General features: G+C 38.7%; 2 protein-coding genes across 3 annotated transcripts in view; one reads left to right on the top strand and one right to left on the bottom strand.

The window, feature by feature from the left end:
* ACO1 (aconitase 1) overlaps positions 1-12,128 on the top strand; it is a 75,793-nt gene that overhangs the window by 12,786 nt on the left and 50,879 nt on the right. The window contains exon 1 of one of the 2 annotated variants that reach the window (XM_001365383.5): positions 1,438-1,576. The exons of the other annotated variant lie outside the window; for it this stretch is intronic. The gene's annotated coding sequence lies outside the window, so the exon portion shown is untranslated. Of the gene's footprint in view, positions 1-1,437; positions 1,577-12,128 lie in introns of those variants that run through there. 2 annotated transcript variants of the gene reach the window in all.
* On the bottom strand, positions 1,545-9,381 carry LOC103101374 (integral membrane protein 2B-like). The gene is made up of 2 exons (XM_056806311.1): positions 8,782-9,381; positions 1,545-1,709 (listed from the first exon to the last, which is right to left on the bottom strand). The coding sequence occupies exons 1-2, from the start codon at positions 9,379-9,381 to the stop codon at positions 1,545-1,547; spliced, it is 765 nt and encodes a 254-aa protein (XP_056662289.1).

Raw genomic sequence — 12,128 nt, 5'->3', positions numbered from 1 at the left:
TTATTATTATTATATCATTGCTTATACTAATTTACAACTCATGTAAAAGAGACTTAAGGCTTCCCTTTAACTGTTTCTTCTTAATTAGTAATGCAAAATCATACCTTTGAACACACATCACCACAAAACAACTTAGTGGCTACTTCTTGCACATTATAACCCCTAGAATTAAAAAAAAAAAAAAACTCCCGTTAGGTTTTTAAAAACCTTTACAATCTGACTCATCTCTCATCCACCTTTCCAGGTTAATTGCACAATACAATACCCTCCTTCAAACACTGCCTTAAGGAACAGTCAAATAGGACTCCTTGCTATTATTCTATGCACAGAACATTTCATCAGCCTCCACGCCTTTGCACTGGCTCTCCTTAAGCCGTCTCACCTCCACAATTTCTGTCAAAGCTAGAGGAGTATCCTGCCTTGAAATATGCTCAGATGTAATTTTCCACGTGCCAGTTCCCCAGATTGTAAGCTCCTTCAGATCAGAGCCATTTATATTTCCAATGGTAGCACACAGTAGATGCTTATTAGGTTTTTGATGAATTGATCTTAAGTGTTTTTCCTAGAACAGACTCAAGAGTTACAAAGGCACAAGCCTGGTTTGCCCTGCACCAGGATGATTGGTAGCACACAGTAGGTGCTTATTAGGTTTTTGATGAATTGATCTTAAGTGTTTTTCCTAGAACAGACTCAAGAGTTAACAAAGGCACAATCCTGGTTTGCCCCGCACCCGGATGATTGGGCGGGGAGAGTGGTTTGCAACCAATGCTGAAGACAATCTAAGGTCCGCTAGGTCTGTGGGCTACTAGTTATGGAATCTAGAGCCAAGTGGGGGTTGGGGGAAGTCGTGTTTCCTCCTAAAACCACTTGCCCACGGTTCATTTTAACCTGCTTGCCGCAAACTTGGTAAAGGGTTCCCGCCTCCAACGATGGCACTTTTAGTCTGTCAGAATTAGGGCGCACGGCCGAGGAGCAGAGATCTCGCAGGGGCCGGAGACGGGACGAGTCTTTGGATGCCTTCTATATTTTCTAATACATTCTAATAATTATCTATTTTCTAATACATTTCTAATAATTATCTCTCACCTTCCGGTTTGAGATGCCCTTTTAAAAAAATCTGCCATCATCGGCTGCTGGAAAACTTTGGACTCGGGGTGGAGTCTGGAGCCCCACGATAGAGTCCAAGCTTGGGAAGGTTTCAGGGTCAGGCCTCGGGCTAGGGGTAAGAGGTGGGAGGAGGAAAGCAGAGGGAGGAGGATCAGAAGGCGGGGTGCTTGTCCAGCCCCAGAGTGGGCTCTATTGGAAGCAGCCAACTCCTCCCGCCCCCTCCTTTCCGTGTTAGCACACAGCCCTGAGAATCTGGGTAGCTCCCTCCCTTCTTTCCGTTCTCCTTTTCGGCCCGTAGCGACGGCCGCAGCAGAGGAGGAGCTCATAGAGCCAGCTTCCACTGCCCGTGCTCCTTGCTGCCCGCGGCGTCTCCTCCCTACTTCGCCGCTTTGCCGGTCGCCCGTCACGTCACGTCGAGCCACGCTACGCCACGCCACTCAGGCGAGCCTCTCTACCTTGCTGTCCCGGGGTGAGTTGTCCGCTTCCCTCTCCTCTGCCCGGGGATTCGACGGAGCCACAGGCTTCGCTAAGAGCCTAGCGCGCTCTTCCCCGAGGCGGGACTGTATCTTTCCCCGGGCCTTAGCGACCCGACGCTGTCTTATCTTATGAAGATATCCGCCTTGGCTCCTTTCTTACTGGGGAAAGAGCACTTTGGGCTGTCACTGATGGGCCTGGCTTAGCTATCTGCTGCCGGGGAGGGTCTGGGGCTATGGAAGGGCCTTCCAAAGAGGGGGAGGGGTACTGGAAGGGTCAGGGAACCTGCTATTCCGGTGTTCCATAGTCTTGCCAGCTCATCTTTCCACATAAAGGGGTCTTTATGTACAGTACTTGGGACTCTAGGGTTGGAGGGTTTTAAACAGAAAGGTCTCTCCCTTTTCTAATTGCGCCCCACCCCTACTTGGCAAATTTGTTGCCCTTGCTGGACTTTCTAATCCCGGAGGCGATATTGTTTATGCTTTATATATTTGTTCACCTTAAGATTTGTGAATGCTTATTTTTTTTCTTCGTATACGTAGTGTTTTTTTTTGGGGGGGGGGTTGTTTGTTTTTAATAGGGGAAGAGGAATCACTGTAACAACAATATCTGTTGTTTCGAAGCACGGGTGGAATTTGCAGTTCTAGTTAAATTGAACTTCTTCATTTTTCCTTCCCTGATACTTTTTGCCTGAACACTCCCCTCCCTTAATGTCATAACTGTTTGGTGAATTTCCCTTTAGTTCAGACACTTAAAAATTTACTGAAGGAGGAGTGCAGGGCTTCTCGGTGGGAGGATTGGTCCCATGAGCTCCGTTCCCACAGACTTCTGCATAATAACAAAACGTAAACAGGAACAAAACCCGAAGGCAAATTAGGGTCAAGTTTTAAAAATGAAAAGGTGTCTTCATTGAGTGATAGCAATCCAAAAGTTCATACCCTTACATTCCCAGAAAAACAAACCTCAAAGCTGGGGGGAAATTTTGCTTCAGCCTAGGAAATTCTTGGGATTTTTATTTCATTGACAGTGCTTGGTAGTTTTGTACTTTTCCTATTTGAAGTGGATATGCTACCCCAAACCAGCCGGACACTGTTAACCTCAAAGCTTGACCTCCTCTTTGAAAACTATGTACTATATTCCTAGATAAATGATAACCAGAATCTCAACTTAGAAAGACTTCCTTTCCTCCTCATGCTGAGGAAACTTGTTTACTTTTATGCCAAATAAAACTTTTTCTCTCCCTCCCATTTCCCCTTTTTGTGCAGCTAATATTTATGAGTGATGGCAAATAGAACATTTAGGTTTATGGGTAAGTATCCAAGGGAAGATAGGGGATGAATTAATATTAGACCAGACCGCAAAAGATTAAATTTTTTCAGAAGGACAAGGAAAGCAGGTATACTGTGCTTTCCTTTCTTGTAATTGCACTGTCTTTTTTATCTTAAATTTTGAAGCCTGGAAAGTTGAAATATGATTTTCTAAGTCTCTGCTGCATGTAGTGAAATATCTGTGGATCCCTTTACAGCCTTCCCATTAATATTGCCCAGGGTAGTTAGAGGCATATAGAACCAAGGACAGAGTCTAGGGTATGTTGCCTGCATAATTCCTAAGTAGTATATATATCTATTCTCTTCAGGGTAAAACTACCTAATTCAGTTCCTTTCTTTCATTTTTTGTTGCTGGTGTCTAAGATGTTCTAACTCTAGAGGTATAAAAGAGTTCCAAGTTGAATGACATTCTTTATAATGGTGCTGTCCATGTGAGGATATTATACACCTATCACTACCACCCAGCTATTTTCCCTTGAATGTTTTTCCATAAACCTAAGTGGTCCATTTGCCATCATTCATAAAGCTTAACTTCACCATTAGGGAAAATGGAAGAGGGAAGAAAAAGTTTTATTTGGCATAAAAACAAGCAACTTTCCTCAGCATCAGGGAAAAAGGAAGTCTTTCTAGTTAAGAACCTGGTTATCATTAATCTAGGAATATAATACACAATTTTCAAAGAGGAAGTCAAGCTTTGAGGTTAGCTGTGTCTGGTTGGTTTAGAATAGTTCACTCACTTCTAAAAGGAAAAGATAGAAATATGTATATCTCTGTCTTTTCAAGTTCTCTGTTAGACAATAAGTTCCTTGAGAGCAAAGACTATGTTGTTGTTTTTCTTTTTGTCCCCACTGCTTAACATAGTACCTGGAACATAGTAGACCTTTAATAAATACTAGTTGACTGCCTTTTGGGCTGAGATTGCTGTCACCAAGAAAATTGTAATCCTATTTTTAAAAGTTGTTCCTTTGCTAGCTGTGTGACCCTGGGCAAGTCACTTGACCCCCATTGCCTAGCTCTTACCACTCTTCTGCCTTGGAGCCAATACACAGTATTGACTCCAATATGGAAGGTAAGGGTTTAAAAAAAAAAAGTAAGTTGTTCCTTTGAAGATGATTCATGAATTATATGTAAATAAAAATGAAGGTTAATTGACCATGGAATTGGGTATGTAGTAGGAGAGACTCAAAGCACCCTGATTTCCCCCTCTATAATATGATCTGTGCTTTGAGTCTTCAGATTGTGAGCACAGTAGAAACTGGGATTTCCAAAGGAAATCACCTAGAGCAACATTAATTAAACAGGTATTTACAAATGCTCACCTGAATACCAAAACTTTTGTAATTTATGGTATTTTAAGTGGAATCTTCTTTTGTTCCAGGCACTAGATTTTAATGTCTCTTTGCCAACTCAAAGAATAATGCCAATAAGGCCAAGGCCTGCAGCTTCTTATCTCCAAGATTTTTTTAAAAGAGAGGTCTTAAAACACATATGTGTGTGTGTGTGTGTGTGTGTGTGTGTATATATTTTGGATATATGTGGATATATATGGATATATATATATATCCATTGAAACTTGCTGACATTATTAACTATATATATAGTTAATAATGTCAGCAAGTTTCAATGGATATATATATATAATGGATATATATATATATATATATGTATATATATATATATATATATAGTTAATAATGTCAGCAAGTTTCAATGGATAGAGAACTGGCCTCTCTGTGTCAAGAAGACTGGGGTTCAAGTCCTGTCTCTTACATTCTGATGATTTGACTCTGGGCAGGTCACTCAGTCTTTCAGTGCCTTTGATAACTCTCAAAGACTAAGTTGCATAGGACCTGTTGATATGCATTGGTAGAAGGGGTTTCCTCACCCTGGAGATCTGTATACAAATTAAATCTTTGGTCTAGTTCTTATCCTTATAATAATCATCATCCCTTTTATTGACACTGACTATAACTCTTGCCATGACAAACTTATTGCCTCGGAGGAGCAAAGAACAGTATCTAACTTTTAGCCTACTTACTGACTCGGAGGTAGTTGCTCAACAACCAAACTGGTGGTGTGACAGGACAGTGGAGTCAGCCACTTTTGTATGTGAGAGTCTGCATGTGTTTATGTCCCTAAATAATTTGTAGACATGTACTAAGGGGTCAATATCCTCTGGAGCTCCTAGATATCATGACTTTGAGGGCATTTCCTCATAATTTGTAATATTTAAGAAAAAAACAAAACTCTGGTATCACACTGAAAAATGGCTTTCAATTATTGTAGTGGATTTTAAAATGGAAAGCAGACTTTTTTGTTTCTTTAATTATAGGCTAAAAAATGTTTTTCTCCTTAGAATTGATAAATAGCCATACTAAGTATATCTATAGCAGAAGAATGGCAAGAACTAGACAATTGGGATTGAGTGACAAAGTGTCTGAGGTAACATTTGAACCCAGATCCTCATGACTCTAGACCTAGTGCTCTACCCACTTTGCTAACTATCTGCCCCAATTATAGGTTATTAACACTTTAAACTTATTTTTGAAATTGAGACAGAAAATAAGCAACTGATACTTCTTTGTTATTTTTATTACATAATGATATGAAGAATCCCAGACTTTAGATCATGCACATCTAACTAAATAATTATCAGCATTTATATAGCACTTTGAGATTTATAAAGTGCTTTACAAATAACATTTCACTTGATCCTAACAATAACCTTGGTACTTAAGTTATCATTTTTACATTTTGCCATTGAGGAAACTCAGGCAGACAGAGGTTATATGACTTGCCCAGTGTCACACACTTAATAAATGACTGAGACCAGGTTAGAACTCAAGTCTTCCTTACTAGAGAATGCCAAGTCTGGAGTCAGTTAGATCTGAGTTCAAAACTTGTCAAGACAAGTCACTTAACTGTTTGCCTCAGTTCCCTTATCTGTCAAATGAACCAGAGAAGGAAATAGCAAACCACTCCAGTATCTTTGCCAAGAAAACCCCAAATGAGGTCACAGAGAGTTGGACATCACTGAAAAAAATAACTGAACAACTTCCTTACTCCAGGTCCAGCATTCTGAATCTACCTGCCTCAAACTATGTATAAATGCTCAGTTAACATTGGTACATACATTGGTAGAAGGAATTTCCCTATACAAATGAAATCACAGATCTACTTCTTATCCTTATCATTATCTTTGTTATTGACACTGACTATAATCCTTGCCCTGACCAACTTATTGCCTTGGGGAAGCAAGGAAGAGTCTTTAACCTTTAACCTACTTTGGTTTTACTTTAATACCAGTGAACTGATTGTCCATATGGATAAGAATCAGTTCTTCCAATAGCCAATCTCACTAAAAATAAAATCTGAAGACATAAAAGTTGTTCTCTTCAAAGTGGCAAATGTAAGAATTTGCAGAGTTGTTTTCATCATGGGTCCAAGGACAAGAAACATTTTCTAGAATAGTTTTGTCATTTGACCTTGTCGTGTTTATAATAAATATAGTCAAAAGAATATCATAAAGGTAGTTGTAAAAGAACAGAAATAGAAGATAGACAAAGAACTTGAGAAGATCTACAAAGAACTATAAATCAAGTATTTCTTAATTTTGTGGCTATGGATGTCATTTAATGTTTCAGTACCTCAGTTTTCTCATCTGCAAAATGAAAGTAAGAGTACATGTAGCACCTTCCTCAGAGTTGTTGTCAGATTCCATTGAGGTAATTTTTTTAATTTTATTTTTATTGTCATGCAAAACACACTTCCAGATTGGTCATTGTTTTAAGAGCAAATTAATACATAACTAAAACCCCCATATAAAACCATAAATATACTGAAGTAAAAGACAACTGCAACAGTTCTTTCCCTTGAGTAGGATAGCATCCCCCATAATTTATGTAAAGAACTTTACAATTTTTAAACTTCTATTATAAAATGTCAGTTACAGCTCTCCCATTAATAGTTGGTGGTTCAAATCTCCATTTTTACAATATGGAATCAAAGGACCTGTATTCACATTCTGACTCTGGTCACTTAACTTCTATTATCCTCTGTTTTCCCACCTGCAAAATGAACTATATGAATTCTAAAGTTTTTTTCACCTTTATATCTGTGATCCTATGGTCAATCAAGTATTTATTAAATGTCTATGATATGTCCATTTCTTTGCTGGCTTTTGGGGATTAAAGTAGAAAGAATGATATAATCTGTCTATCAGTAAATACACATGGTTTCTTTCACATTTGTTAGTCAACAAGCTTTTATCATCTCTCAAATCTTCATGAGACTGGTCTATTAACAAATCATAAGTATCATTAATGAAAATATGAGAAGGAAATAGTTGATTCTGTAAGCAGATCATACCTCATAGTCATAGTTTTTTGTTGTTGTTTTTTACATAAAATTAAGTCTCAAAGGCTTTCTTCTAACAAACTCATGAATATGTCAAGATGATTTTTTAAAATTCTTTGATAGAGTTAATGAAAAACACAACTGTTGAATCATTCTCTAGTTATCAATGTTGGTCTAGGCATAAAACAAGGAGATACTTCTTAAAAATTCATTTCTGTTACAGTGGGTGTCCTGTACAAAGGAATTCCCTATAGGTGATAAGGTCTTCAAATTTTCTTGTTTATACAAGCTGTCATAATTAAATCAATTTAGCAAGAAAACAATATTGATTTGTGCACAAAACATGGAATAAAAAAAGATTTTTACAAACGAAAAAGATGAGCCAGTCATATAACAAAAGTGAAAAATCACAGGTCGATGGACAGGTGTATGTATCAAATATATCAGCACATTGGGTAAATCTGTAAGGATGATAACAAGAATTACACAGGATGAGAAAGGAGAGCCAGCTTGGTGAGTGAGCAGTGAGTTGAGTGGTAAAGGTAATTTTAGGGCTGTGACTAAATCTAAATTAATTTGGTCACCAGAAAATCCCAAATAAATAAAATACCCGTCAGTTGGAAATTTATGGTGATTTTAATTAATATAGAGGGAAGGAATTAAGGAGAATAGAGAGAAAGAGAGAGGGTTTAGGATTTTTCCTGCCTGGCCTTTGCCAGGGGGAGTTCAAAGACCTATGCCACAAGGTCTTTGAAGAAGATTAGAGGCTTTCCCAAGAGGATAGTGTTTGGAAGGTAAAGGAGAAAAGAATAAGCCTAAACTCAAAGAGAGCTCAGTGAAGATGCCTCACCTGAACTAGGCTACTAAGCTTCTCCCAGTATAGTATCAAGGAAAACTCACCGCCAAAACTAGACAATAGCTGCCACCACACCAAGATGCCGAAACACTCCGCAAGCTGCCGCCAGAGCCACCTCTCTGCAGAAAGAGCCTGGAGAGAGGAAGTGATGCAAAATATATAGATGGTTTTTACATCACTTTCCTGCACCTCACCTGTACCATTGGTAGCTTAAGCTTGACTTAGGACAGCCCAGGGGTCTGTCAGTTGTTTCTGATTTGTCATTTGCTAGCACATGTCTGTCATAGGCCATCCTCCTAAATATTTAATCCTTAAGTATGAGTGTAGACATTCCTGTTTTTGTTAGACTAAGTAGGGTGGAGTAATCTAAAGTTTACAAGACTTGGGAGTCAGGAAGATCTGAGTTTGAATGTAGCCTCAGACATTATCCATATGACCCTGGGAAAGTCATTTAACTGCTGTCTACCTCAGTTTCCTCATCTATAAAATGACTATTTTGGTCAAATTTTTTCAACTTATAAATGATGTGCTTTTAATATTTTTCTGAATCAAATTTTACTATTATAATTTTTATAAATTGAATTTATAAATTGAATCTATTGAAGCTTCAAAGCATAGCAAGGACTTATAATGTTGCAATAGCAATTGCTGAGGAAGTACCTGCATGCCTACAAAATTACTGAACATATGCTCATGAATCAGATAGGATTGAGGCAAATAGGTTCCAGCCTTGATGTTGATGAGCAACTCCAGTAAGTTTTTGGGAGGCATCATAATGGAAGTATTCAGAGGAATCACATAGCATTTATCCAAATTAAGGTCGAGATAGGCTGTAAGTTTCTTGTGAAAGTCATGAACAATGTTGGCAGGATCACTATCAGCAAACTCTGGGACAGGCACACTGATGAATTCCACATTATCTTCCTCGAGGATCTTAATATTTTCTTCAATTGTCTGGAAGCGAGCAGCTGGAGCATTTGCAGAGGGCTCGTTTAGGATTAAGTCATCTTTGATGTATTTTATGCCACAGTAGTAGATATCATCCTGATGAAATGCAAAGTATTTGTACAGGTATGCCCCTCCAAGGATTACTCCAGCGAGCATGAACGCAACCCCAAAGCACATGCACCAACACCAGGCTCTCTGGTGAACTGGTATCACTTCATCTGTGTCCTTGCAATCTACACTGACGGCGTCCGGAGGGATGATGAGTGCCTCCTCACCCCTCTTGGGCTCCTCCTTCTTGGCCTCCTTCTTCATAGTTTTGCTCCTGGCCACATGGAGGATTCGAATGTATTTTTTTTTTATTAAGAAAGTCAGTGTATTTCAATATCAGGATATTAAAGGCCAGTCAGAATTATTTACAGAAAAATTATCTTTGAGAAGTACTTTATTCTTTTCAGGACTTCACTTATTTATGCCAATATTTACTAAGCACCCCCAGTGTGCAAAGGATTATTAGGCACCATGAATATAGAATCTAATAACAGAAGGGAAATATATAACCACATAATCATATTCATCAGGCAGTAATAGAAAACATTTTTAAGTACCTGTTATATACCAGGAAATGAGGGTAGAAAATTAGTATCACACCTTACTTAGGAATGGAGGCATTCAGGGAAGACTTCCCAAAGAAGGTGACATTTGAACTGGGACTTTGCAGAACAGGTCCATACTTTGAAATAAGAAAGAGAGAGAAGAAAGACAGTCTAGCTTTAGCAAATTTATTGACAAAGGAAAGCATGGGATATATTCAGCAAATATCCTGCTGGATACACTTGGAATATGCATAACTAGAAAGGGAATTTGCGGTAAGAACACTCAAAGGGAGTCTCATAACTGAGAGGAATGACTACCTACTCAAAAGAATCTTGAACTCAGGGTCTCCCAAGAATGGATATTTATAAGCCAATACTACAAGTGCTACAATCAACAAACAAGTACAAAGAGCCTGGGAGCAGGCAGACTCCTTTTATCCTAGTCCCTACCAAAGATGGCCTCTCCCCTCATTCACCATTGTCTGGTTACTAGAGAGTTATAACCCTGTCCCTAAAAGCTAGCTAATCAGAATGTGCAATTTATGAAAACAGTTATCCTAATTATTCAAGCTGATTTTAAGCAATCAAAACAAGGACTATCTGAGTGGGGCTCAGGTTGGGAACAGGAAACCTGATTTGTTTTGATTGCAACACATACTGAGGGAGTACCTGCATGCCTACAAAATTACTGATCCTCCTTAGAGCATTTTTTGTCGGTTATAAAATTTAAGGTCTGCTCTTTCTTGGGAGTGCAGTGGGGGAAGTTCCAGGGATATAAAATTACTTGCCCAAGGGACATGGGGAATCCTCTGGGTTTGAACCCAAATCTTCTGGCTTTCCTTTCACTGTCACTCAAGTCATCTTATTTACAATAAAAGTTCAAAGACTGGTGAGCACACACTGGATGTAATTTTCAAATCCTGGCCAGAACTCACAGATGCCTTCTCTAGGCCTTGCCAGAACCATTAGGGGGACCCATGTTGGAGATAATACCTGTTGATATTCTCAACAACTGCATGAGAGGAAGCTAATCTTATAAATAAACCAAAGCAAATTATTCCTTCCCATTTTGAGTAGAGGAACTAAATTAGTTGAAGGAGACTTTTTATATTCAGAATCACTGCCCATCCTATTCATGCATAAAAATAATTTATTTGTAAGTCATATAAGTAAGAACTTAACCTTTACATAGTAATGCTTTCTAAGAATTCTCTTTATAAAAATGGAGTCATCAAATTGTCTTAGTGCTGGAAATGTTCCTGTAGGGATATGGATCATTGCAGTTTAGAAGCTGTTCCTCTGGTCTTTCAGGATGGGGAGCTTTGTAGTAGTTTACTATTAGGTTGAGTGGATAAGGCAACAGACTCATGATAAATGAATGAATAAGCATTTACTATGTATAAAACGCAACGATAAGCACTGGGCATATAAATAGAAGAAACAAGAAAGTCTCTCTTCTCCCAGAGTTCACCTTCTACTAGAGAAAGAACACACAAAGGAGTTTCAGTTGTGAGTCAGAGGCCCCATTTTCTTCTGGGTATTACAGCAAAAGTCATCCATCTTCCTTAATGGTGTACCCCCTGATAAAACCATATCCCTTTCTAACACTAAACCATTTGACAGTGCCAAGGACTTTGGCGATCTCTTTCAGACCAGTGCCATCAGCTGTGACTGCTAGGAAGCAAGGGCTTCAGCTGCTGCAGAAACAGTTATTGAGGGGTTAGTTACTAAGGGGCTGGGCTAGAATTAAGGCCAGTGATCTTCAGGGGACAGGGGAACTGCTATTTCTATGACTTTTGAGCACAGTGCCCTGGGCTGTCTCCACTGGGATCTTAGGGGAGGCAGTGGCAATGACTAGACTTTCTGGAATATACTACCTCTTACCTTTACCTCATGGTACCTCTAAACATACATATGTGTGTCTGTGGTTAACTTTATGATAAATTGGCACTGACCTGGGCACTATATTTTAGTGGCAAATAAAATTACAAGAGTCTAATCTCCTTTAAGCACTTGATGATTTTTTTTTAGATACTTTGCTAATCTGCATCTTGCTCTCTTTATTTGCAACTGTTTTTATTTCCTTTTTTAATTTTTTCCCTCAGAGAATGAACAGTTGATAGTAGCATATTTGGAGCTAGAGGGAACCTTAGAAGTCATCCAGTCCAACCCCTTCATTTTATATACAAGAAAACTGAATCTCAAGAAGAATAAACTACTTGTCCAAGATTACATAGGTAGTGCTAGAACCAGAATTTGAACCCAAATCTTAAGACTTCATATCCAGCATTCTTTTTGATGTGTCAAATGAGAAATAAAAGCTTAGTTTTTGCTTTTGGTGATGATAGGAATGGTGAAAATAGTGTTGCTACTGCTGCTATTTCTTATTTAGAAGCCTGATTGGCTTCATCAGTTATAATGGAACTGAGTGATATAAGCTGATATACTTTTTCAAATTCATCAACA

Source organism: Monodelphis domestica, chromosome 7 (genome assembly GCF_027887165.1).
Source record: "Monodelphis domestica isolate mMonDom1 chromosome 7, mMonDom1.pri, whole genome shotgun sequence".
NCBI classification, from domain to species: domain Eukaryota; kingdom Metazoa; phylum Chordata; class Mammalia; order Didelphimorphia; family Didelphidae; genus Monodelphis; species Monodelphis domestica.
The sequence above is the reverse complement of the archived record's forward strand: the minus strand, read 5'-3'. Positions and strand labels throughout refer to the sequence as shown.